Source organism: Pholis gunnellus, assembly GCF_910591455.1.
Source record: "Pholis gunnellus genome assembly, chromosome: 9".
Taxonomy (NCBI): domain Eukaryota; kingdom Metazoa; phylum Chordata; class Actinopteri; order Perciformes; family Pholidae; genus Pholis; species Pholis gunnellus.
The window spans coordinates 11,194,293-11,222,112 of record NC_136535.1 but is presented as its reverse complement, the minus strand read 5'-3'; the positions used below and the strand labels follow the sequence as shown (position 1 = coordinate 11,222,112).

Below are 27,820 nucleotides of genomic sequence, written 5' to 3'. Positions count from 1 at the left end.
GACAAAACAAAATAAAGTAAAACTCACTGTTCCTTACCATTTAAAGACAGGTTTAATCCATCCTGGCACACTACAGGCAACAGATGCAGCGCTCAGCAGAAACGAGATGTTATCGCATGAAAAATGGGGCGGCGCAGCCTTACCGATGTTCTGCTTTAATACAACATGAAAGTCTGGTTTGCAGGAGAGTCTGTTGCACACCTGAGCAAAAATCCGAGGAGATGGAGGGCATTGTGTGCCCGGCTTTGAATAAATCCACTGAACATAGTGCAACTCTAAAAAAAAGAAGAATTGCCTAGATATTTTGATCCTGGCACAGGTTAGGATCAGGTGCTGAAATGGATAGTAATAGTTTACACGTTACTCTTATGTACGGACGTATGCATCGTAAAACAACAGACAACTTGATTCCAAACATATTTATTCTCACAACTATCACCAAAAAAAAGAAACAATTACAGAACAGACAGAACAGTTAAATGCATTGGAAATGTAAAAAAAAAAAAAAACTAATTTCTACTTAAATAGACTACAGTACATCCCCCTCAAGGTCTGCACTGTGCATGTGCTTATGTTCCCAAGTTATGTGAGGGACGAGGCACAAAAGAGTGGGAGAGTAAGCGGTCTTATCAGGGATGTGCAGGTCCAGCCTCGCTGTTTTTGAGTGCGCGTCAGAAAGTGAAAAGAGTGCGAGCTGCTGTACTGGTGTACCAGCCCCACACGCCCAGTCAAAGAACAACTGGCCCACTTAAGACAGACACAGTTGTGATTTCCTTTGTCACTTACTGACCCACTCTCCGCTCTGCTTCCCCAAATAACAAAAAGAAAGAAAACATGTCCGTTATGTTCACCAACAAAAAGAGAAAAGAAAAAGAAAAGTCGGGGCACCAATCATCATTTGCCAAAAGGAAGGGTGAACGGTCACAAGTACTTTAAGGACAATTCATTCACAGGGAAGTAAAGAAAAAAAAACTGAATACAATTGCTTTGTGAGCAAAACTGTGTCACACATTTAGAGCTGACGTTGACTATACAGAAACAAAAAGGAAACTTGCAAAAGCAATAATACTACTTTGCATAGATGGTAAGTTCCTACTGAGCAGCCAGTTTCCTTATGTTCATGATCAGCCTCTTGCTGTAGTCCTTATGGTCAACGGGCTTCACATCCATCACGGTAGCCTTGATCCTGGATTCATCCTGTCAGACGATTAGAAAACTCGTTCAGATGACACGTAACGTCACACAGTGTGTCGTGAAGGTAGTTAAAGGGAAGGACGCACACACTATTTCTTTTCACTGTACACATAATCAGATTCCTGTTGGCATGTGATGTTTATACAGTTGGTTTTTTCCCCCCAACAAAAATCCATATTGTGTGTAATATCAGCTTGTACGAGTCTGCTTGGAGTTGACATAGATAAGACCCGACGGTACATTACATATGTTGACAGACTATCTATCCGAGCCAGATTTTATCGGTTGAGCTGGCTTCTCAAAAATATTATATTCTACAGAATTTAACGCAGGAAACAGGTGCTTGGGTAATTTAGATTTGGTGTCATCACATAGTTTGTCCAGCAGAGCACACGTTGGACTTACAATACTGTGGAGAGCTCTCATCGAGGACAACCACACAATGTCCTTCAAAACGAGGGACAAGCGCTGCACAAGATACAGCCGGCGTCAAGAAAACAATGAGTAAGAACTATAAAGCAGCACAAATATGACAATTACCAACATAAGCCACCATGTGGTGCAGAGTCGAGCGGTGTCTTCAGGATAAGTTGCTAAATAGTTTAACTACGTTGCTGAAAGGTGAATACGCAATGACCCCTTTTATTTGACCTTTTGCAATAGAACTAATACAATCCGGTCCCAGACAACGGTCACGTCACTCATGTTCAGGTCCGCTGTGTCTTCCGTGTGTCCTGACTGCGTACAGGTCGCACATTATGCCCGACTTCCATCGACGTACTGAAAGCCTCTAATCCCTGCTACTACACGCCACTCAAAAACAGCTAGAATACAGATTCGTTACTTGCGTTCAGGAAGAGCGTCCATCTTGCTGAGGTCAAAGAATGTATAAAAAAACAACAACAACAACGCATGCTTCCAGTGACGTGTGAGGTCAGGGAACGGTGGCTCACTTTATCTCTCCATCCATACCACACATCTGCTGTGGAAACATACTGTGTATTTAGGCTCCCCCTCACACGACAAAGTGGCATAATGTTAGGACCGCGTATGTGAACTGTGTTGGCATTCAGATGAATGGTTCAGGATAAAAAAGCAGCAGCTTTTGAAGTCATAACCACCTCCACAGCTGTCTAGACACAGGAAGGTCGTTTCCACCAGAGCCATTATTCTCTGCATTTAAACAGAGGTTACACTCATTTTGTCTCCATTAATCCTCTGCAGCTCAAGTGGGTGAAATGTAAATCATCTCCCGTTGGACTGCTGCCCACTTTCTTCCAGAATAGCCCACTATAATCGCTTTGCTAGTTTTATATGACGCAAGAGAAATATTACAAAAAATATTAGGATTTCATCATTATAGTTTGACATAAAGTAGAAGAAATTGTTGTGCGAATCCTCTATATAGATAAATGAACAGGATATAAAAAGTTGGTAATGCATTGTGCATAATGAAGAGGTCACCTTTGGCTTCTATGTTGGGTTTAACGACATGGAAAACCAGTTGAAACCCTCGTTGTGTTTATGAATTTGTATCATGCAACTGATCAACAGCTAACACACTGTGGATATAAACACTGCATGATCAAGAATATTGTAGGGGGACAAACCTAAAGATGACATGTTTACACACGTTTGTCAGGCCTTTAGGACACACTGTTTTTGGGAGGAAACACTTAATATTAGCAAAACATTCTCCACATGGCACCTGCGAGTGTCATCGTCATTTGGGTTTCTAAAAGATGGGTGTGGATTTGACATTCAGGAAAAGAGAAGTTTAGCTCTGTCACGTGAACACGGTCGTCGATGCTAATCCCTGCGCAATATCCTAAAGGTTAAGCCCAAATTAAGACCTGCCCTGTCTGGCCAGCCACGTTTACACAGTACGGTTAAAACACATTTTGGCAAAAGAAGAGAAAAGCTATCAGATTGTTAATGGAACATGATGCTATTCCGTAATACAATAATAGCAAGGTTTCCATCTTCCCACCAGAGAAACAAAGGATTGCATGAGCGGGGCTCTGTAACAGGGTTTTTGTGGCGCCCTACATGCACCATACACACCGACAGCAATGGTAAAACGCTGGTTTTTCAGCGTGAATCTGTAAGCAGCCAACATCACGTAGTTAGAACATCTGGTTCTTACGCAGCACCAGCAAACTGGTCAAGTGCAATCAATCTTTAATGGAATGGAAAACCAGTAGCACTCCCGCTTCATTAGCCTCCACGTTCACACCTTCCCCTTCACTGTCGCCCCAGAGTAATGTAACACACTCCATCACGTGATCATTGACGGTCACATCTTGTAAGACAGACGGGATTTATAAAAAAAAGGGCTAAAAGAGAGAATATTAGCAGGCTGATTTGAAGCAGGGTCTGCAGTGCTGCAATGAAAAGCCTTGAATGTCCAATATCAGCTCCGCCATCAGTGTCCTCCCTTTGAGAAACGTAAATCAGTTACAGCGTCTAGACGCGGCCTACAGGGAGAACGAGACCGTAATAACAGCACAGCCGTTCCGATATTTTAGCCGCAAGCAGACATTTCTAACGTCAGGCGAGTAAAAGATTTAGGACTGTCCAAGAGTCGAGTACTGTGTGGTAATATTCAAAAGATTGCCTTTTGGCAGTAACACAGGTATAGAAATAGTAATATGATAAAGTAATTGATCCACTGACATTTTGAGAGTTACAACACGATTACCGATATATTAAAATAAGGCCAAAACACAACTTTGCTATTGATTAATGTGAAAATAATAACACTACGCACATCATGCTTACATGAGCCAGCTTCATGTCACTTGTTTTGAGAAACGCGCTGTAATTAATCATAGAATGTTTTCATTTGATAGCCAGAAAACTATATTAAGTGGCAAAGCTTTTGGGTCTCAGTGGCACCTCGTATTATCCTTGGAAAGGCTTTATGCTCATTTATTTGAGAATGTTGATGCCAAAATGACATTAATTAAACTTGAATGTTGTTTTGATCCCAAATGGGACACCCTTCTCCTTCTACAGTGGCTTGGTTTTGCTCATTAAGCCTATTTGGCTTGTTGTTCAGTGTGATGTTGAGCGACAAACGATAGAAGATCATAACACTTCCATTTCATTTTGATACTAAAGGTCCAATAAATCTTGATCATTCTTTATAACAACTACAGTCATTCTCTTCTATGTAATATAGAGATAGTAATCAAGTGGTTCGCTGTACTTGGCTATATGTAATTTTTAACTAACGATTTTGTCAGAAAATTGTGAAAAGTTTCTCACATTTTGACATTTGCTGGTTTTGTAAGTAGAACAATCTTTGGTCATGAATATTCAATGAGATAAAACGTCATTTGTAACAGTTAGAACAAGTGTTCTAGCTTAAAAAAACATGTTCTAGCTGTATTCATTTGCTATTAATTAGATTCCAAAATATTCTTTTGACCAACTTCGTTATCCTGTTTCAGTTTTAATGTTAGTTATAAACTCATAAGGCTGAAACTGACCTCTACCGTCCTAACATTAGGTGTAGCCACAGAGAGCTTTAAATGTGCTGACAGTCTGTTTTAATGTCATTATCAGAGATAATTTCATCGTCATCAAAAATGAAGAGTTTGTTCTCCTCGACTGTTCTGAAAAACCCTGAAACAAGAGCTTCTGCCTCATCTTAGTCTCACTGTGATGCAACAGGATGAATGCGTGTCATTGACTTCCTTTGTCCGACATCAAGCATATACAATGACAATACGGGAGCGCGGCGCACAATGGCTGGCTTGTAGCATTGAGGGGAAGAAAACAAACTGAAAGAGGGGTTGCAGGTGTCTCTGTTGAAGGAATATGAGTGTGGAGGCAGCAGCCAATACATGCTCGTAGAGGTGCCATTGGCAGTTAGGATGCCGGGCTGAATGTGACAGACACAGAGGCCTCTTCTGTGGTTTGGAGGCGGATGAGCCTCTGGCTCGGCTCCACACTTCCTGCTCAGAGTCCCAGCCCAATCAATTCTTTTATGTGCGTCCCTCAAAAACAAACCTCTATCTGTGTGGCCTCCCGGAAATAGTGTCCACGACTAATCCGTGCGTGCGCCCCTCACAAAGCCACTGAAAATGAGCAGCAATCTCGGACAAACACTTTTTTTTTTTTCCCAGAGATGGCTCTGTCAGTCAAAATGAAAGCAGTGCTGTTAATGAATGGGAAACCTATCAAGGAGGAAAAACACAAACGACTAAAACATAAAGGTTTATGTGCTGCATTTTCAGTCGGCCGCGGAATGATGGTGGTTCAGGGGATTGAGGCTGCATATTTGTTTCCCCTCCCCCGTCTCATAACCAGCCATATTTTCTGTTACAGCAACAAACCCGCAGGCAGTATATCAGACGATTGCCATCCCAGCTTTACTCACGTTATACGTTTCTAGCTTCACTCGGCTGCGGAAGACAAAAGTGTTGAAGTTGGCTTGTTGGAAAATCTCGTCAAAAGCAGCTTCGTTCTGGAACGGGAAAAAAATAAATCACACATATTGTTTTTAATCGAATGTCAGTTTCATCACAGTTTCGAGTGCAAAATAAAGCAAGTGCCTGACAGCTGAATACTGAAAAACAACTCAATTACTTAGAAAACAGTGATTTTCTATGTAATTGAGGCTGGAAGAGACAAAGCACGGTGTCTTTTACACTGATTTGTCCATGCAGGAGTGTGTGAGCGTGCATATCTGGCTGTAACAAAAGCCTCTTCGTTTCCCGAGGCCAGTATTATATATTCAGGGGAGAGAGTCTCACCGAGTCCTTGAGCTGCCCCAGGTAAGCTGCATTCTGGCCGAGGATGGCCTCCGCACTCTCCTGGAAGCAAGTCACCCACTGGTTGTCTGCGTAATCTGCAACGTTGGCCTGTGGGATTATATTGGAAACAAAAGGCAAGAGTGAATAGGAAGAAACGTTGCACGCATGTGCACAAGTATAGAGAGTGGTTACTGGATGCTGAAATATGGTATGTTAAATTAACACATCTCTCTGCTCTTAGGAAATTGTTACATCCTCTAATTAGCCTTTATCCTGCTGGCAAAACAAGCAGTCACGACGCTCTTGTGATACATACAGGGGAAGCAAATTCACAGCTTATGCCACAGCTTGTGAGGAATAATATGTCGACTGGTGAGTGGTACTAAACAAAAGCCGCTTAGTTCAGAGGCCTGGCTGAAATTGCTCTGTTGCTGACTAAGTGAGTTGTTGTACCTAATGTTATTTGTTCTTTCGCAATAATGTCGGTTTGCGAACGAGCTGAGAATAAAAAGGCCGGGGCCATAAGGGGAGAGAGGGGCTTGAAGTAAGGAGAACCGAACGACCAGGCAATGAGAATAGGGACGATATGCAGAGCCTCAGCTGCTCAACACTAAGCAGGAAGAACAGGCATTTAAGATATGTGCATTAGCAGAAACGCTCGTGTGCGAGTGCATGTGAGTCCGTTAGAAGCTTTACGGAAGCCAGTGCTGAGTCACTTACAGAAAGGATGAGGCGGTAATTGAAGTTGGGGAACTCTTTGTCACACTTTTCACAGCGGAACATGCCATTTTGCTGGTCAACCACTTTTTTGTTGCAGTCTTGGCTGGGACAGGCCTGGTAGAGGCAGTTTTCCTTGCGCAGGTACACTATGGTAGCTATGCAGGTGTAGTAGTCCGCCTAAAAAAAAAAGGGGGGGGGGGAATACAAACAAATATTCACATCAACAAAAGTTCAGTGCTGAATAATGTTACTGGAATGTGCTTCTTGCTGGATGTTAAATATGTTGACTGTTGAAAACTAGGAATAAAACTGCATGAAATTAACATTAAGATGGCATTTTAAGAGAGAGCGTTATGGTGTACGTGAACAGTCAGAAAGCAACATTTGTGTAGCAACCAGAATCCTAATGGCTCTGACACAAATGCAAACTAGTGCGGCAAGCTGCTGCGTTTATGGAGAACCGGCAAAACTTTTGAAACACACAAACAGCCTTCGGGAAAGATTCTTAGGCTGCATGGAAAAACACCACGCCAAGTGACACATCGGATAGGAACGGGTGAATGCAAGAAGCCGCTCTGGATAAGCTGTGATGAAGGGACGACTGGTTTCAACGTGTTTGCAGACGAGGCACATTGCTTCTCCTCGCCGGGAAGGGCAGACCCTAATGTACTCGACAGATAGCTGCTGCACGCTAACGGCTAATTGTTTCGGACAGAGCCTCCCTCTCCCACTAACCTCAGCATTGGCTGTGACAACAGACGACGCTCCGCACGCTTTGATAAAGGCTAAAAGGCCAGTTGAGGGTCGGGGAGCAGCGCAAAAAGGCCGAAAGCTTGGTGACTTAAGTGCATCAACCAATCATTAACGGCACTATAAATGTGAGACTGTGTATATTGTGAAGAAACACGTACGCCCTCTGTATTTAGAGTTTCTCTGAAGGACTGAAAAGCAGAAACTAGGGCTGGGTGATATGGAGAAAATCAAACATCAACGACAGTCGACTATTGCTGCTTTCACAAAATATTTACACACAGATCTTTGATAAATATTCATCAGTAATGTGGAAATAATGACTAAGTGGGTCAATAGAACAGCTAGAACACTGTAATAAACCACTTTACTGCAAAGCAGCGTTTAAAACCAGGAACAGAACACACTTATAATACAAATGTATGAGACAAGATATCGATTTAGATTTTCAGAATATAGCATAACGACATTGTACAGCCTTAGGAAAAACACTGGTATATTTTTGGAAAATTAGAAGGCATTTATAAAATATTTCAGTGATCTGGGCAACCGGATTCATTCCTACGGTCAAGAGCAGCTTTCTTCCAAATAAATACACAGTCAAGATACTTTGCTGAGTGGTACAAACTCTTGCTAATGTTTCCAACATTGCTAAAGAAAATAAAGAAAAATTGCAATTTATTTAAAAATATTTCCTGAAACAATGAAAATCTATTTCCTCTCTTCTCCAAGTACGGACCATTGTGTTGGTATGAAAAGGGCATTCGACCCCAATTAACAACCAGAACGGGACAACTAATATTCCGTGTCATTTTGAAATGACAAAAAAAAGCCTTAAATGTGGTGAATGACAGAAACAAAATAAGAGAAATACAACCCTGGAGCTGCTGGCTATGCTTTTTTGAATTATTGTTTTGATTTACTGAAAAAAAAAACCCAGACATCAACCTCTGCTAAATGAGGTGCAATTAATCAAGTAAATCCCTCTTCAATTAGTGTGTGAGTGACCAGCGCTGCCACAGAAGAACTTGTTTCCAGCCACTGCCACAGGCCTCTAACAAATGCAGTGTCAGGCCAACAAGAGGAGGGCGACCACGTGCTGTCAGAGAGGGCACGGGAGCCGTGTGGAAACCTGAGATTGTGACACAAAGGCTTTGTGACAGGCACAATTAATTGCAACAGACTTTGGTTAGAGGAGGGGGGGGTTTTGAGAGGTCTGACCCCCATGTCACCTGTGTATGGGATGTCTCAAAGGAGCTGAACCAAGGCCGTCCTCAACCCCTCTGTCAGTACGGGGCCTCATCACACGCCATGCTCAGGCGGAGCCCCAGGTCAAAGCTTCCCCTCCTGAGCGGCAGGAAGCTAATGCCACGAGAGGCCCTTTACCTGACGGGGTTAATAGTTTGTCAGGATTTGGGGGGGGTTTGGAATTCAAGAGGACAAAATAGATGGGTGCTGCTTGAGCTGCATTGTAGGGCGGTAGATGATAGAATAGCTGAAGTGGCTACACTAAAAAGAGGAGTAATGAGGAAGCAATACGCCTACTATCCGTTACCGGAGAACCCTGCAGCTGTGGCCATAATCAGAAAGAATTATGATGGCAACCCGTGTAGGACACAGCCTCGGGCAGCAGACAAGCACGCAGAGTTTGAAATATTTACCAAAACATATCTTACACTTACTTTAGACGTATAGATAACGGCTACTCTGGTTGAATACATTTCTCTTTGTTTTCTCAGGAATTATGGGCCCTTAAATCCTCTTTGAGCTTCCAAAAAAGACAATGGAGCAAAATTGTTCTCGTGCCTCATCATAATTGCTTACATCTAATAATGGCCCCATAGTCTTAATGGGATACTTTCATCATAATGTGATGATTACTAATGTGCAGATCATGTTAAATGACACAAGTTAAGGTCACATGATCCGCTCTAGACAACTTATACACTTCTTACACACCATTTCCGTCAAAGGTGGAAATGAAAAAAGGGGGAAATTAGAGAAGGCATTACTTTACTCATCCGAGGGCAGTAATTGCATTTCAGAGGGCAAAGAATAGAAGCTGTGTAATCAATACCAGGGATGAATGTGACTTTCACCATAACAATACAAAATACAGGAGGAATAATGGGGACGGGATCGGATTCTTCAGCACACATACCTGGTGGTGCAGGGGATTTTATTATTTTTACCTTTGCAGAGCTACAAGTGACACGGTCGCATTAAACCCGAATATTCGACTACTGGGTTCTTCGTTTATTGGGTAGGTACTGCACTGACATACACTGAGTTCTTAATAAATGCAGATTGGCTGTGAGCACCGTCGTATGTATTGTTTGGGATTCAACGGCAGGCTTTCAGTTTGGCCTTGAATATCTTCAAAGGCTCATCCTTGAATAACAATACTTCTGGGGTTACCGCTGCATTGAATGTCGGAGCGTCTCAAGGCAAAGCCGAGCACGTGTGTACCTTGTCTCCGTGTCCGAGGTGCTCCGTCTTCACGTCAGACAGAGTCTTCCAGTTGGTGGATCCTCCCCCGCTGCCTCTCGCCTCCGTCAGAGACTGTCCGTCCACGGCGTGGCCCTCCTTGTCATACCTGTTAGAGAGAGACCGAACACCGGTCACTGCTGATCTCCACCCAGTCACGTGTAGCTGCAGGACTGCAACTCGTGATTATTTCCTTGATTGTTTGTTCCAAAAAAAAAATGAATCGCATCACAATTTTGCCCAAACCCAAGCTGGCATATTCCGGTTTATTTTATCTGACAGACAAAAGCCAAGATTTTACTTTAATATGATAGAGGACAAAACAAAATATTCATGGTTCAGAAACGGAATATTTTGCCTTTTCGCTTAAAAAATGCCTTATAAGACTTATCTAAATAGCTGCCGATACATTTTGTCAATAGACTAATCCAGAAATAAAGCTGTGGCTTCAGCTCTGCACAGCAGTACCTCATATTTACCTTGTTAAAAATAAATTCAAGAAAGCTGGATTTCCACATCGGAGATTCATAATGTTGGCACATTGAGGCCTACTTCAGACTGCTGCTTTATTCATTTGAATACATCCAAACCAAAAGCAGGAGACACAACAGTCTGCTGTTCACATGGCTGTCAATAGACTACAGGCTGTCCATTTAAACAGTTCACTTAGAAAAATGTTCCAGGCAGAGGATCCACTTGTTTGTCAAAGCAAGGATGGCTGAGCTGAGAGCCTTGAAATGAATCAACAGCAGCGGGGCAGATGAGCTGGCCAGGGTCAGGGCGGTTACAGTGATATCAGAAACCCATTCTCGCCCAATGTTCCCCAGTAACTCAGCGAAGACAAAAGGAAGGAGAAGAAGAAGAAAGATGGGTGGAGGTAAAATGCAGGGTAGGAGGGGGCGGTGGGGGGGGAATAACAGTTTCAAATGGTCCCAGGGATCAATAGAGCTTACTAATCTGTTGGCCACGCGGCAGAGTGGCGCACAGTGGGGGAGGTCGGCTTGTAAATACAGCGAGAGCATGCTTTGCTCCTGGAGGCATGACTAATTGAAAATATCCCCATTAACGTGTGTGGCCAGAGCGACGCACACAGGCTGCCAATTTCCCCACATTGACAAATGTGAGCAATTCTTTGCGGTGGCACCACATTCCTCTCGGGTGTACCTGCGCCGCAGCCAGCCAGGAACATGCAGGAAGATATTGTGACACATCAAAAACGGACAAAATGGAGAAAGTGTTTTGCGTCGTGGCTGCTCTCCGGAGACAGATGTTCTACAGGGGGAGAGTAGTGTAGAGGCAACATAGAGCTGATTAAAAATGCAGTGCACTTTAAATAAGGTAAGACTGCAGACTAGTAAGGCTTCACTTCATTTAAATCGACTGCACTGTCTCTATGTTTTGTTAAATCATAGAGACTGAGGAGCACAGGAAACAGAAATGACAGAGCAGACAGCGATCGAAATGAAGGAAACAAAAACGAGGACATATCAGACTTGGCTGAAGATGTGCAACAGTCAACTGGAAGCAGGCAGATCCCAGCGTGGCGTCAGTGAGACAAACTATCCGCAGGAACACCAAGATAGATGACTGGAGGCTTGGCAGACATGAGCGTAGACATGTCAAACGTCAGCGCACCAATGAACAAGGACGGGATGAAGAAGACGTGTCAAGAGGAAGAGGCACGAGGGGATGACGAGGGAAAGCGTCAGTGAGCTCTGGGCAAAGCCCCGATGCCTGGGCAGCGATTGGCTAACATGCCAACACCAACACTCCGTGTTGTGTGTGTGTGTGTGACGCGTTAGCCTCTTACAGCCATCTAACGTTTACATGGCATCCACACACCCTGGGACAGTTCTGCATTAATCACTAGATTCTCACCACTGTGTCACAAACATTGAATTTGAATGAGTTTGTCATATACAGAGCTCTATAGACAGAGCAGAAATGTATTGCTGTGCTACAGTACTTCTATTGCATTAAGCCACGCTGAACATCCCCCTAAACTTATTTTGCCGTGTTTTAAATAAATAGATAAATGTATGAATAAATCATATTGGACAAGTTATTATTAATATCTCTGTGACTAATAAAGTTGACATCTTTGTAAACCTTCTGTAAATGAAACATAAAATGAAACTTCGTCTAAAAAATAAAGTCTAAAATAGTTTTAAAGAAATTCCATTATGCTTTTCCAGAACTAACGCTGCAAATAATAGTTTTGATTGTTGATTAATCTTTCAATTATTTTCTTCGTTAATCAATAAGTTGTTTGTTGAACGATGTTGATCAGTGTTCTCATGAGACCAAGATTGTTCCTCAAATGTCTTGTTTTGTCCACAACCTAAAGATTATCAGTTTAATGTCATATAGGAGTCAAGAAACCAGAAAATATTCACCTTTAAAGAGCAAGAATCTGAGTTCTTGAAATTTGTCTTAACTGATTTAACGATTATCAATATAGTTGCAGATTAATTTAATAGTTAACTACTAATGGAAACCCAACCTAAAGTATTCAAAGTGCTTTTTTAGTCCAACCAACAGTCTAAAACCAGAAGATATCAAGTTTAATATCATACATGACGAAGTTAAGCAACAAATCCTCACATCTGAGAAGCTGCAACCAGCAAAGAATTTGACATTTTTTAAACACTTAATCCAACAAAACAAAATGCAACTTAGTGGTAATTCAATGCTGGAGTAAAGCATCTGGGGGTTGGGTACTCTCTGGTTCACTTTGTCAGACACTCGTTACCCAGTTTGGTTTGAAACATCCAGGAAGTCAGTTACTAATTCAGTTCAGCTAATAACAACACCAGCCATTCAGCTCGTACATCTGCCACTTGTTTTTTTAATCAACACAGCAAAAGGGAAACATGGGTAAAATAACAGCCAATTAAATACGGAGGCATCATATTCATTAGACTCCAATGTTAAAGCTTGTTGGCTCCTGGGCTGACATGATTAGTGTCACAACCATATGCTGTGGCCTGTACATGTGGAAACACTGGAGTCATGATAAGGAAGACAGAGAAACCGTCAGCTTGGACTTGTGTGACTAAATGAGTCGGTGCTGAATGTCTTCCTTTGAGAAGAAAGTGTTGTTACCAGAGAAGTGACGGTCTGGGAGAAGGCAGCATGACCATCTCTAGATGAGCTGTTGCCCCCTAATGGACAACCGCGTCTTCACACTCAGATGCACGAATGTGAAGTCAGATTTTTTACACTGATAAAGTTCTCAAAGAGGAACTTAGCGTAGGTTTAATGTCAAGTTGGCAACCTGTGTCAAGAACTCTCAAAAAGACACACGATCAAGACAATTAGTGCCGAGTGCAGCATTCTTACTTATAAGCACGGTGGAAAGTGCTGAGTGGAACGACTAATACTCTGAGTCAATGGCCCACCAAGGAAAAACTATTCATTTGAGGAAGTCCCGAAGGTCTGCGGCAAAACAGAATCAAATTAAGACGCCTCTGCACGAGTGAAACAATGTTTCCGCAGCCTTGGCTGTACTGTAAAGGCATGTCTTTGTTGTGCTGTGGGAGAACAAGCTTTGGGTTCTTCTGTGCAAAAGAATATGTTCGTCACAAGCTTGATTTAGGGTTTAATTGATTTGCTCCCTTGTTGCGTTTACCATAATTCAGACATTCAGCCATTAAGGGACACACTTGTGGCCAGCTACCAACCACCCTGAGAACCAGACAACAAAACACACACCATGTATTTAACAGCATGAGGCGGGCTGAGACACAGCTCTCAGACATGCAGTACAGCGATGTGAGTGAGGTCTGGCCTCCTTCTGTCTGTGACGTTTAAACTGTGGATGCTGGGGAAAATAAACTGCAGGAACACGTTGACCAGAGAGGACCCCCCGGGGGGCCAATTCCTCCTCTGCACAGGACAAAGCAACAGAAGAGTATAACTAATCTAAGTTCTAATCATATATCAGAAATAAAAATGGATTTAATTCAAATAAATTGTGAAAGACTAAAAAGGGCTTAGAGCATTGGGATGGAAGTATATGATGGCCATTCCCATGCTCACTTATGTTTCATAAGTTGTTGCAGCTAGTTTGGGTTTGATACACAGATTTGGTGCGACCACTCAAGAATATATAAAAACACAACATTAAGACACCAAGACATTGAGCAACAGCACATTGCAGCAATTCAATGGCGATCTCTTCCATTATTATATAGCTAGGAAAGCCATAGATTCTCTGAAGTCTCAGCTTTCCAGCAATAGAGTGATTCAGGACTTAATAGTGCTCAACAAGCAGAAGACCCAGGAGTGGTTCTGATAACAGAGCACTTTCTATCACAATGCAAATATAATGACTTACCGTATAATCCCATCATATTAAAAAAACTAAGCAGTTCACAGTAGTTGGCATTCTAAGAAATGAAATATAAAAAATAAATGTTCAGAGAAGCCAGAGGCTGGTGGTAATATCATCATCAAGAAACTACTGAGCCAAGACGTCTGATTAAAGAAGTACATTTGAGCATATTTTGTGATTTGCCTCTTTCTCACCTGCAACGTAGAGTCTGATGATGCAGATCAGCTCCTCTGAGAATGTAGAAATACTCTCAGTTTGTCAAGGCAGAAAAAGGCCGCACTCGACTTGTCACAAATTAAATTTGAAAGTTTTTGTTATTCCTCAGTGCAGAGCAGGCACTGGTATTGGGAGGTGAATAAATGAAACTCTTTGGATGGAATCAATCGGATCTCCGGCTCAGGAATACGGAGAGGAGGGGACGGATCAGTAGTCACCGCGCTGGAGCGAGATTCAACCCCCGGTGCGATGCGACGGCGCTGCCTCAGTGTCAATCATGTGCCAACCTGTACACCTTCATACAGCCACCTAACAAGGTGTCACAACACACTGACTAGGTGATGTCTTTGTTTGAAAATAGAGAACAAAAATGTCCCTCTCTCTCCCCCCACACCCTGACAAAACGCATGCATACAGTGCATGATGATGTTTTGGAGCCGGGATCATTTAGAAAATAAGGAATCAAGGAAGTGACACGGGAACCCAAATTAAAGATGAAAGCTTTGGTCTAAAAATGTTTCTCTTTTCCATCGCAAGAAGAGCCGAAAATCTTCCAAAGGTAAGAGTCACACGCCTTAAAGGATTAGTGTACAATCCTTTAACTCTGCATTTGGCTGTGGTACTTCTAATAAAAATCAACTATAGTGCAATAGACATGTCTCTATGTACAAAGATAACTACTCTGATGTTAAGGACAAAGATATCTTGACAAAAAGATAAAAACCAACATGAAAGAACACAGGTAGACACACACACACACACACACGCACACGCACGCACGCACACACGCACACACGCAAAATAAATGCTACAATCATCATATTCACACAGAAATTAGTCTGATTTCATTTCATCTACATAGGCGTTTAGGAGAATAAAAACACATTTCCACAGATTAAGTATGTTTTCCACACACACACACACACACACACACAGACTAATAGGGGGAAACTAATCTTGATGATGAGAATCAAAGCATGAACTTTTGCAACCATTTAAATCCTTCGAGTTCTCCAATTTAGACAGCAATACTTGCGTGCCGTAAGTTTATCTTGCAGCGGTGAAATAACTAAGAGAAAGCCCTCTGGTGTTTAATATATATCATGTTTCATACCTGCAATGAAAGCACTTTGTCACCGGTACACAGTTTTCTGCACTGCATTATCTATGAAATCCAGGCTCACTTACCAGCCTCTGAGCTTATACGCCTCGGGGATGTCTGGGTTGATCATCATGCTGCTGCTGAAGGATGCGGAGAGGGACCGGCCACCGAAGTCCGAAACCTTCGCCCCCTTTATGGCTACAATGGGCTGTCCAGAGCCGTCGAACTTCTCTGCCTACGCAAAACGAGAGAGGTAGAAACACTCATTAAAACTTTGTTGTTACTTAATATTTGTCTGGATTGCATGGCTTCCGTTTCTTGGTTTATCAAGCCATTTGTTTAAGGGTTAAAAACCTTATGCATCACAACGGACATTTTTCGGCTGCGTTAATGCATATGGCAAACATTTTGGCAAGAGAGTGAAGGGCTTTTCCTGAAATTTGGAGGTTGAACCTCAGCTTCAATAAAAAATTATAATAAATAATAATATAATAGCCATAATACAGACACTCCGACCCTTAAGGACAAAAATGTCTCCATTAAACATATTTGATATCACAGCCATTACAGCATAAAATCATGCATTCTATTATTTTAGGCTTTCAGCCCGGGATTCATAATTCCTGTTTTTACCATTGTCTTCCAGAATAAGCCATTTTCTGGAAAGCGGCTCATAACGGCAATGCTAACAGATGATTAGCAGATCCAATGTTTACCATGGCCACCACCATCTCACTTTAGCACGTTAGATTAGCACTTAGCACAGCCCTACAGTTGAGGCTGATGGGAATGTCATTTAGTATGACAGGTATTTTATAACCTGAAATTTTGACCAGACGGTGATGATCACCAAAGTTCTTACACTTTATCCAGTTGGGAACGTGAACCTCCAACAAATGTCATGGAGATCCCTCATATCGGATAGCGATATAAAGAGATTTCATTGAGCTAGAGGAAAGGTCTAGGGGGTGGCCAAAGTCTTTAGGGTTCATCATCTGGGGACCATGAATCTCAATCCATCGAATAGGTATTAAGAGATTTCAGTCTGAACCAAAGTGATGGACCGACCATAAGACAGACCTCACCGCTATGAACACATTTCTAAAATGACTTTATTCTTTACTGTTAAAACCTGAGGCCCCAACTAATAAAAACACTATAACAGAGAGAGGAGAGGGGGGGGGGGGGGGGGGGGGCAACAGTGCAGCCTTCAGTGACGGGGAGAAATATCTCCAACACTTGCTTCTTGGCACTGCCATTGTTCTTCATAAACTATACATCTTGTGTACCGCAGCAGGTCCCCGTGGAAAAGGGCTCTGTGTCGGACAAACAAACGGGGAACATTGTGCTTCTTGTCAGGAGGAAAGAAAACGGTGGCCAACTCGACACGGTCCCTCTGAGCCACAGGTAAAAATCAACCGCACTGGCACAGTCACTTTATCACCCCGTGACAACCACAGCCGCCTCCATTAAACACCGCACACATTATTACATTTCTTTGGCTCTCAAACCGCTGAACAGCGATCAGTAAATGTTTCTTGCTGACATGGTCTCACCAAAGACTGAACATTATGAGCTTCACAACAGTAGCTTTTATTGAAGGCTTTATATACTGTAGGTACTCTGGGCCTTGTGTTCACCCTCTGCATGTGAGATCTGGCTTCATTCCTTTATATTAAACGGTTGCTCTCAGATGACGATGAGGCGGAAGGCTTAACCATTACAATAAGCATGTCTATGCATTATAAAAAGGTACGGTATTGATTTTTCACCTTCCATTTGACAAAGCTCCAGACACTACTTGCTCTACCTCATTACGCGTTCTACTCCCCCAGTCTAATGGCTGCACTCACCTCCTCTCCCCACAACGTGACGGTCACCAGCTTCCCAGACATGTCCATCAAGTTGAGCGTCCTCTTGGACACTTCCTTGTTTGACTTGGTGGTGAGGCGGGTCACTTCGTCCACACTCTTACACACTCCGATCACATCTGGAATAGAAGACATAAACCAGTGCATTAGCAGCAGACACCGGATCCATTTCTTTATTTACGACCTAAACAGTCCACAGTTTACAGTTAAAAGTTTGAGTCATATACCGCTTATGATATTCTTGAGAGGCGATGACCATAGAGGTTTAGTTTCCCCCGATTGTTTCCAAATATACATATCATAAATATTGATCTTGTTTACGCCCACAGGTCAGTCTAGGGTTCATGGTTTCCGGCACAAATTGGCTCATGGTAAATAAGTGAATTCATTCATTTCAAATCAGGTGCACTGACCTGTGTACCAGGCGCTTACATCCATAATGGAGAAGTCAATCCAAGAAACGGGCTTTAATTGTAATGTATGCGTGTGTGTAATGTGCAAGAGTGGCATGGCCAACATTACTCATCTATAAACCCGCACTGACTGGAAGGGTTTTAGATGTATGAACCATGATGAATAAAACTTACGACGCCTACTGGTAAGCTGGTGAGAAATTACTTAAACAGCGCGTACAAGCTGAAGTTTTCATTAAAAGCATTACAAGCAGAAGACTCCTTAATATCACTTCATTTTACCTGTGACGACAGGTTCTCATTTCCTCGTCGGCTCTGCCATCGGGCCCAAAGTCAATCTGCACTACAGGCTATTACTGTCATCAGTATTATTAATACCACTTGTATCTCTCTGCTCGTATGCTGTAATTACCCCAACCTCGCATCGCACCCGGCTCCACTTTCAGCTACAAACTCTAAATCCTCTGCTTATGATAACTTATTATTGGCTGCTTGGGAGCCCCTCAGCAGGAGCAGTGGCTCCGCGCTCCGGTTGGTTGGTTTTGCTTTTCGCAACACGCCAGCGCTTAAAGAGACTTATGATACGTTCCAGGCCTCGACAGAGCCCCAAAGCACTCCGTAAAGGAAAACAATGTGCACTTACACACCGGGAATCCCAGAACACACCAACATGAACTCCATGTAGTTTAGTGCACTGTACGTTCACTGTTTGGATCTAATTAGCTGCTTGTATACACTGTGAGATAAGACGTTGTTTAGGAGATGGGAGGAGAAAAAGGGGCTCCAACTGAAAGAAATAAAAAAAAAAACTTTTATATTCCTCGACCATATACTTTAACCTGTCAAGACTGTAGGCTAGATGTAATTATCATCTTACATAAGCTGCCTTTGAATGTTTTATTCAGCTGTTCTCTTTGTTACAACATTGTACTCCGAGGGTTAAAGCTGACAGTTTCACTTATTCGTTAGATCCACTTTCTGACTCTATAAATATCTAGAGACACCTGTGATTATTGCCAAGAGCGCAAAAAAAAAAAGAAATAGGAAGTGTGCTTCGAAATCGGCAACCTGAACCAACAACACTTCAAATGTCGGTAGGCATTTTCTAACAAAGGCATCCTGTTTGAGCAGCACTCTGCTAAATGTCAGGGCTATGTATAGGGCTCCATGTTGTAATTTTGACAGTATGCCATGTTTTTGTAGTCAGGGCTGCAGGCTCCTTTCCACTAAAAATACAGTCTGGGAACATGAGGGAAACAAAACTGATAAGTTAAAGTTGTCTTGGGTTTTAATGACACATGTTGGGTTAAATGCACGTGTAGATCCTCACCGACGATGGCGTCTTTCTCTCGGTTCTCCAGGTCACCGATGAGGACGAAGTCGCACTGTATCACGGGAACATCGCAGTCGTCTTCACAGGGGATGATGGACGAATCTCCGTTGAGCGTCATCTCGTAGTCGTTCTTCACCGACGTGTACTGCTTGTTGGCGATCTTCAGGGAGCCCTTGGAGACGTAGTAGACCTGACCCCACACAGATGGATGAACCACGTGTTATTCAGAGATCTACTCGGGAGCATTTCACCTGACTGAACGGTGCAAACGAGATACGACTTCAGGCAGGCGGTGGGGGGGGGAATCAACAAAGGCTGGCAGATGATCATAAGCTGCTTATTGTACGGGTAACAGTGTAGCCAGATGACTCATTCACAGTCTCGGTGGGTTTTAACTCACAAAGTGCTGGCAGCTGTTGATAGAACAGTGTGCGGCCAAATCCGTCAGTTTTGACAGATAATTAGGACGGTCTGTGCTCAATCATTATCCGGAGGAACGTCTCACCTTGCCAACCTCAACCAGGCTGAAGAACTTGTCCACCTCTTGGTTGAAACCAGTCACTCTTATCTCTCCCTGTAATAAAACAGAAACTTTGGTTCATATATTAACTGCCAGGGACAGTGCAGGATTTCCAACTCATGATATCTTGTGATTTATTCACACAGCATAAAATTCAACGGTGGGACCACAATAACACTCACGCTCTCATCCACAATCTCCATGGAGAAGAGCTTGCCATCACCGCGAGAGTTGCTCCATGTTCGGATGCTGCTCTTGTTGGTTATACGGGCGCGGATGGTCCACCTACGGGACGACACAGAGCCTGAGGTTAGTCATGTCGGTGTTGTTCATTTGTGGAGCACCTCATGGGATGAGACTGTAACCCGACATCTGCATGTTTATATTCATTAACTCGTGCTTTTATTCACCAACTCAACCGTTTAATAATCGGTGTCTGTTGCCTGAGCAATATTGCATTTTTTTTTTTTTAGGCCAGCACCACAGTGCTGATGCATCGGTGGACTTCAAGATGCCGACTATTGATATTCAACGGTTTTAAAAATCATCAGTCATTTTTTTATAATAGTGTTGCATTAAAACAATTTTTTTTTTTTTTTCATTGTGACCGAGAGCTTTTGCATTTTCTAGTGCTCCTTCCAATTAAGTAGTTCTTCATAATATTGTGCTTTATATTGTCTGCATCTAGCAACATTAACATGGCTTTTCTGTTTAGTATTTATTTATTGCTATTATTTACTTGTTTTTATCATAAATGTATGTTATTACTGTACCAAACATCTCATATTTACAGCCTTTTGACATTCCCGCTGACCGGGCAGCGTACTCACTTGGACTGGTAGGGGTTGAGGCTGGCGATGGGCACGACTTTAGAGCTGCCCCCCGGAGTACTGGGCATAGCAGATGGGGTCTTTTTCCCAAAGTCTCTACCGAAACTTTTGTGCCCTGTCGAAGGAACGAAGAGAGAAATAAATGATCAATTAGGAGCCGTGATGGAGAGGAGTCAAGAGAGAGGCACATACATTATTCATCAGAGACGAATTACAAAAAAAATCCAATTTCTTGGGATTGCAACTGCTCGATCACTGCAGTTATCTCACTTCATGGAGGGAGGTTTTGTCGAAGAAGAACCCAACGACTGGAAGCAACACCACCACTGGCTGGCTCTCGAGTCAAGCGACAGGAAAGACTCAAACGGGAAACAAACATCTTGTCACGCCAAGTTGGTGGAGATGTGTGATCCAGCATTTTTTTGGTGAGAAGGATGAGTCACATTTCACAGAATCAGGGCAGAGTGTGAAACGCTGTAACAAACTGGATGTGCTCTTCCTCAGGAGAGCTGTGCGGCCTGACTTTGAGATTTTTTTTTTTTCCCCCATTCGAACAAGCGCTGCACATTTGATTTGTGTGCGTCTCACGCGGCGGATTAGAGTTCAAAGTGTCCACTTAAGTCCTCGCACTTTGCCAACCACTGCACTTCTGGTAATTAAGCCTCCAGATCAACCAGCACACGCAGAGAAATGAATAATGACTGTGCTGATGAGGAGGGTGCTCGCCACAAACCCCCAATTCCCACACGGCAGATTAAAGGGATGAATACCTGCTATGACACGCTAGAAGACGGCAAAACCTCCTCGACAGCCGGATTGCACATCTCTCCTGATTCAAGTTATTTGCAATGCCGTGATTCCCCTGCTCATCTCGGACATGAACATATATGAAAAATAAATCTGCTTGCTCGTGGGGTTAACAATCAAGCTCCAGGTTCTCTGTGCTACTCGGTATTTGTGTATTCTACTGTGCTTCCAAAAAAACACTATGATTGACAGGCAGAGAGCACTATTCATCTACACAGGATCATAGTTGTTCAAGTTTATGATACCAAGCATTCATGCGACGAAAAGGGGGGCAGCTCTGGAGAACTTATCTGGAGAAAGGCTCGAGATGAAAATGGTTCTCAACGGGCCTTAAGATGACTGGTGTCATGTAAATCTGTGGCAGCAGAGGAATGCTGCCATCTGGTGGACATTTAGGAACTATGTGTGCACATTGTTTTCCACAAAAATGTAAATGTGATTTTCACCCATTTTAATTAATGCCCAAGAGTTAATAATGAACACTTGCACTCACCTTCATTTTTATTTTGCTGCTGCAGCAGTGGTTGGCGGTTTTCAGGGACCGGTGCCGACGGCGGGACTTTGATCAGACCTGCGAGGAAGATCTGACATTAATACTAATCTACATGTACACAGCCATCTCACTTCATAAACATATTCACTCACCAGTGCTTCAAGACTAACTGCGATTACTAAGCAGCAGATGTTATCATGAAATGGGATTTGAAGGCTTACCCTCGGCTAGAGGAGTAGGGTCACCTATTCTTCCGGCCACTTCTTCAGCAGGCTTGATGACTTCAATTTCTAAAATTATCACCACCCGTCTGTAATAAGGAGTCACCGTGAACCACAGAAAACGGCATGTCACTGTCGACACAGCTATACAGATTGAAATGTACAAAAGAAACCTGCATACCGTTTATCCTTCAGTATGTTGGTCACGTGCTTCTTCAGAATGCAGACGCAGTTGGGGACCAGCAAGTTCTCCTCAGCCATGAAGTTCAGCTGCGTTGAGAGCATGAAGGCTGCAGAGAAGTGAGGGAAGAATATCAGACAGGCGGCATGTTCCAGACATCAAACGCTCGGTCGCCAAATCATTTTGTGTTTAGTTCAGGAAAAAAAAACATCCAGCCTTCAAGTACCAAAGACGCTTTACTGTCTGAATACCGGCAACCATATCTGTTCATAAACAATCACAAAATAAATCCTATGAACCAGTCCCAACGAATGTTTTACATATGACATTGTCCGTTATGGATCCTGATCTGCTTTTCTGTATCTATGCTGTGTAAAAAAAGAACAAACTTACAGGACAGAGTGTGCAGACCATCACTCATCATCACCCGAAAGCGAGTAGGACCGCTTCCACTGTCAATCTTCCGAATGTTCTGTGAGGCGATATACAAGTGATACGGTTAAATATATTTAAAAAAAAGGTTGACATAATGTTTGTCTAATCCTGTCATTCTGCATCATATGACAGCATTCATCTTGGTTAGCCTGATGTATGCTGCATTCAAAAGTGTCTGTACATATAGGCTCATGTTAGTGTCTTGCCTTTCTTTTGTCAGTAAAACTCTTGACTTCTGACACAGTGAGCTGCATCATGTTAGGATCTGTTTCCTGAAGTCTCTCCTGTTGTTAAATACGTGTGAGAGTCCGACTTAAATAGCTGCCAACTGCTAATACTGTAGTATTCTCAGTGACAGGTTGTGGGTCATGGTGTGAAATGCAGTTTCAGAAAGTTTTCCACCCTTCAAACCCAACTTTGATAAAGCTTAATGCTTCCTAGATCCGATTTCAAACAGATGTGACTGTCGAGCAAATGTAACACGACAAGTTAGATGTATGCATATGGTGTCAATCTCTTAGTTAAGTTAGTGATGAAGTGGCTGAACAGTGATGTTAAGGAAATATTTTGTGTTTGTATTTTGTGTACTCACCACCAACTGAAGCACTGCGTCTTTAGCACTATTGCCAATTGATAGGTCCTGGAAGAACACACGGTAAATGTAAGAGGCAATCTAGACTATTTACTATATACACATATATAACTTATATATGTATGCATTTGAAGTATTACGAATTGGATGTCTATGGTGACATTCCCAGCAAAAAATGCTGATTTACAATTATTCTCCATTGTGTTATGCTACACACGTTATTTTGAAAAATAGGGTGATGATAGTATGGAATACAGATTCTATATCAACCAGGACTAAAACCTTAATTATTGCCACTTACACGTTTACGTTAGAGTTCACTTTCTACTGCGTGTGACAACATTAAGCTGCAATCCGTTACAAACATTAACGTGAACACTAATGGTACATTAAGCTAACTAACGTTCGTTAAATGACAGAAAGTAGAGGAGTTTGCTCGGAGTGCAAACTACTAAGGGCTAGTTTATCCAGGTGAACAAAGACTGCACTTGACAGCAAACAGTCTTAAACTTCGGCAGTTTATCGTTTTTAAAAGTCGTGTTTCAGCGCATTAACGTCAGTTAGACCGTAAAGGTGGACCTTACCTTTATCGCACCCTCTGAGAGCCTCGTCATGTCTATGAGAAGGCGGTTTAACTGCAAAAAGAAGATAACTTTCGCTAAATGTTTGCTAGACAGCCGACGTAACACTACTAACGCTGGCAGTACTCGGTCCGTTGTATCGTTCGCGCCAACGGCTCGGACAAACCCGCGAAGCGGCGTATAAGCGGCTCCCGTTTCCGTTTCCGTTTACAGATCTCAGTTCAGTTTGCAGTCTGTCAACATGGTTAGTTTATTGGCCCGGTAAACACATTGAAACTGACCGGAGACCAGCTGCGTGAATGTCAGCGCCAAACATAACGTGACGTCAGGCGCTTACTACGATGCATTCACGGGCAGAGCAAAATGGGAGATTTTAGTTTCCACGATAACGCATCTTTAAATAGATTCCTTGACCTTACTGAGTTATTTCATCGTAAACTCGTTTACTTTTTGTACAACATTAGATATATACAGTGGACAATAAACTGATACAGACGAACAAAACAATACTATCATTTTTGAAGTGACTGCAACTCCCTTCTCTATATTGCAGTCAATATGGCACCCCACTTTAAACAATCACTTGTTCAGTCACAGAGATAAAAATAAAACTGGTGGGGTGGGACCCACAAATACAGTTAATTACTTGCAAGAGTACTTGAAAGGATAACTCCATAAGCTAAAACCACAAATCACTGGCAGTTGGATAAAAAATTGCCTCACAAGTATGTACAATTGTAAATAGCCCCCCGCAGATGTTTCGTCAATGCATCAAGATGATAATAAACCTGACAACAATTCATTTTATTAGATGACATCTTTAAAAAATCAACCACATACAAAATGATGCAGTAAAAGCTTTACAGTAAAGGCTTTACATTTTGATACCTTGGAATTTTGAATCAATTAAAAATGAAGAGAGTTTTTACTATAGGTGTGAACCATTTATTGTATTTTACTATTATTTTGAGAGTTGCTGGACCAGGACATGTCATCTAATGCAGCAAAATTGTTCATAATATTTAGTTTTTACATGGCATACAGGGCACCTTAGTGTGTTTATTCTTCAATGAAACAAAGACACACATGAAGGATCTGTTTTCACACACACATTTTGATCCAGTTTATTGACATTGTACATTTAATCTATACAATCATGACAGATCTTGTTCTGGGTTTTCCCTGGGACAGCAGTGTAAGTATTAGTCCCTACTTAGGTGGGCCGCTAAATGAGCCAACATGATCCTTATCAATTGGGAATCCCACTTTATCCTTGCTTCCAAATACTCCTCTATCCAAAATAGGAGCACCAGGATTTGGGTTGTTAATGACACCCATGAAAATGGGCACTTGAGTCATATCATCCATGAGGGCAAAGAAGAAAGGTTGGCTGAGGTGGAAAACAGGGTTCGATGCCCGTGAGATAACTACAGTGGTGGCTGCAGCAGCCTCTGCACCCTCCTCATTTATCTCCATGACGGACTTATGCATCACACTGGAGACCAGCAGGGGGCCGTCGGCCATGCCAGCCAAGTTGGGACCGGAAAACATATCTCCGAGGCCTAACAAAGAGCACAGAGGACAGGCTCAATCCAAAAAATGACATCGAGTCATAAGAATTTGTATGTGTGGTGAAAATGAATACAATAACGAAGAGCCTAACAACCTCTTACCCAATTTCGTAAAAACATCCTGCAGGTCTTGAGCATACTCCAGTTTGAATTTTGGGACTTTAACTTGTACAGCTCTCTCCTTGGGCAGACGACGGTACAAGTCCGAGATATTCAGCTTTGCAGAAATTGAAGACACGTTCACCTTGCCGGACGTAGGCATGACCACCAACAAGCTCGTCAACTTCAGGAATGGGAAGCACGCTACCTGCACAGGAAGAAGAAATGGTGTTGTAAATAAATGGAGGTTGTGTTAGGAGGTTATATTTCTTACCAAATTGTGTGAAAAGAGGCTGGAGTATTTTGGGTAGAGTGATTAAACTGTAGATAACAAAACTAGTATACCTGAGCCTCCAGTTCATTGTCAATAAATAAACTCAAGGGGTGTTTGGCATCTTCCATCACTTCAACATCAACCATGCGCTTGTCGTCGAGGTAGAACACACCTCTGGAGGTAAATTGCGGGTCAAATTGAGCTTTCCACTCTCCTGTGGGTAACATGGGTCTCAGTTTAAGTCAGCAGCATAATTCAAACATACAGTAGCTTATGAAAAGGAAAACTTACAAACTTTGGGAGATTTCATTGGTTATTTCCACTGCTATTTTGGGGAATGACTATTCTCAACAAACATGTTTTCTTTTTTAAAAAAAGAAGCTAATGACATGAATATGGTGACATTTCACCTTTGAAGTGGACGGCATTGATGAGCATGAGGAGCAGATTTGGTGGTAAAGCAGACAGGAAGTCGGTCATCTTTCCGTTTGTTGCATTCTCTACCCAGTCGTTTATCTGCTGCAGGCTCTTCAATACTGCTGGTTCTGAGTCATATAACCTCTGGGATTCATGGACAAAGTCTGGCTTTGGCTCGAACCCTACAGCACATAATAAACGATAATAAACAGCAGCTGTGTAGTCTCAATTTTTGGTGTGGTGCAAAATGATTTCCAGGAAGTAACCTTGGCGCAGGAAGATGCGTGTGGCAATTTGCAGTTCATTTTGTCTGAGCAGCTCTAAGACATTATGCAGAGACTGGTGGTAGCAGGGGAGAGTGTTTTCATGGAGATGATGCATCAGCAGCTCCTCCGTCTCGTTTACTGCGCCTGTAAGAGGGGTGCAACATTTGGATGAGAACGGTAGCGACTTTAAACTCGGGCAAGTTGCTGACACAATTTATCACATGTAGTAATTGCTTATATGAAGAGAGCAAGCTGTTTTGGTCCAGTGTGTCATGTAAATGCTGCGGCAGGACATGCATACCCAAAGCCAGTTGGGAGAGCGCTAATGATATGCTCAACGGAGATATGATGACATTTGGCTGCTCTGGCGTTGACTCCAGGTTCTGCAGCAGCTGCACACCCAGTTTCTGAATGGCTGCGGCGATGGCCTCCTTTGACTGTTGGCTCCGGCCGACTGACAGACAATCTTCATCATGTTCTTCCTCTGACGGGCTCTCATTGGGCCTACTAGTTGTGGCTGTTGCAATTAGAGGTGCTTCTGTGGTATGCACATTTCCTGGTTGTGCTGTACTTTTATTTTCTACTTTCTGAAAGCAGGAATAGTACAAAATGTTCATTACAAAGACACTTTTTCCAAACTGTGAAATGACCAGAACACCGTGACGCAACAAGCACAATGAGAGAAGAAAATATACGTTCAAACTCTGTTTTGCCTCTAACCTCTATGGGGTGGCTGGGCATCAAGGGAATAAGAGGCACCAGAGGGATTGAGTCATTTTCTGTCACATCAGCATTCTGTTGAGAAGGAAGTTAGTATAAGACAACAATTTATACAACCGTTACATAATCAGCACATATAATCCTCTTTAGAGTTGAAAATAAGTAATTCCAATGCTTTACAGTGACTCCTTGGCTGCAGAGACAGATCAACAGGAGTGTCAGACGAAGGTCCATGTCCTTACAATGTAACTGTGAGAGAGAGAAAATATTTTGGCTGAAAAAAAACGTACGACCAGGTGACTTTTAAGAAAAAACAACAAATATACGGTTCATGTTTAATCTTCTTGAACGCAACACTCTCGCCTTTTGTGTATAGTATCTTAGCTGTACTGTCTGCAGGTTTCTAACACTTCTACTTAGTCGCCCTCTCAGGATTCCCAGATCATCTGGAAATATACCTAAAGCATGAAAGCCACAAAAAAGATTGTTGTCGAACCCTGCACCAAGATTTCCACCTGGAAAGTGTAAAATGTGCTGTCTCCAACCACATCCTAATACTGCAGATTTATTGTTTAGTAAAAAGCTGTGATAGGCTGAATACTTTGAGGGACAGAAAATCTACTTGCGG

The 27,820-nt window shown here is 42.5% G+C and overlaps 2 protein-coding genes across 2 annotated transcripts; both read right to left on the bottom strand.

Annotated features, from left to right (window-relative positions):
• Positions 1-431: 431 nt before the first annotated feature.
• Positions 432-23,968, bottom strand: rpa1 (replication protein A1). Its single transcript, XM_079166686.1, has 17 exons — positions 23,849-23,968; positions 23,265-23,312; positions 22,631-22,709; positions 22,238-22,346; positions 22,057-22,145; positions 21,836-21,913; positions 20,536-20,650; positions 19,888-19,990; positions 19,691-19,759; positions 19,183-19,375; positions 17,422-17,558; positions 15,655-15,803; positions 9,897-10,023; positions 6,678-6,854; positions 5,958-6,065; positions 5,582-5,668; positions 432-1,197 (listed from the first exon to the last, which is right to left on the bottom strand). The coding sequence occupies exons 1-17, from the start codon at positions 23,876-23,878 to the stop codon at positions 1,093-1,095; spliced, it is 1,803 nt and encodes a 600-aa protein (XP_079022812.1). The 5' UTR covers positions 23,879-23,968; the 3' UTR covers positions 432-1,092.
• A 1,071-nt stretch (positions 23,969-25,039) lies between these two features.
• serpinf2b (serpin peptidase inhibitor, clade F (alpha-2 antiplasmin, pigment epithelium derived factor), member 2b) lies at positions 25,040-27,450 on the bottom strand. Its single transcript, XM_079166895.1, has 8 exons — positions 27,373-27,450; positions 27,193-27,267; positions 26,774-27,059; positions 26,473-26,616; positions 26,200-26,388; positions 25,861-26,003; positions 25,519-25,723; positions 25,040-25,407 (listed from the first exon to the last, which is right to left on the bottom strand). The coding sequence occupies exons 1-8, from the start codon at positions 27,424-27,426 to the stop codon at positions 25,055-25,057; spliced, it is 1,449 nt and encodes a 482-aa protein (XP_079023021.1). The 5' UTR covers positions 27,427-27,450; the 3' UTR covers positions 25,040-25,054.
• Positions 27,451-27,820: the final 370 nt, after the last annotated feature.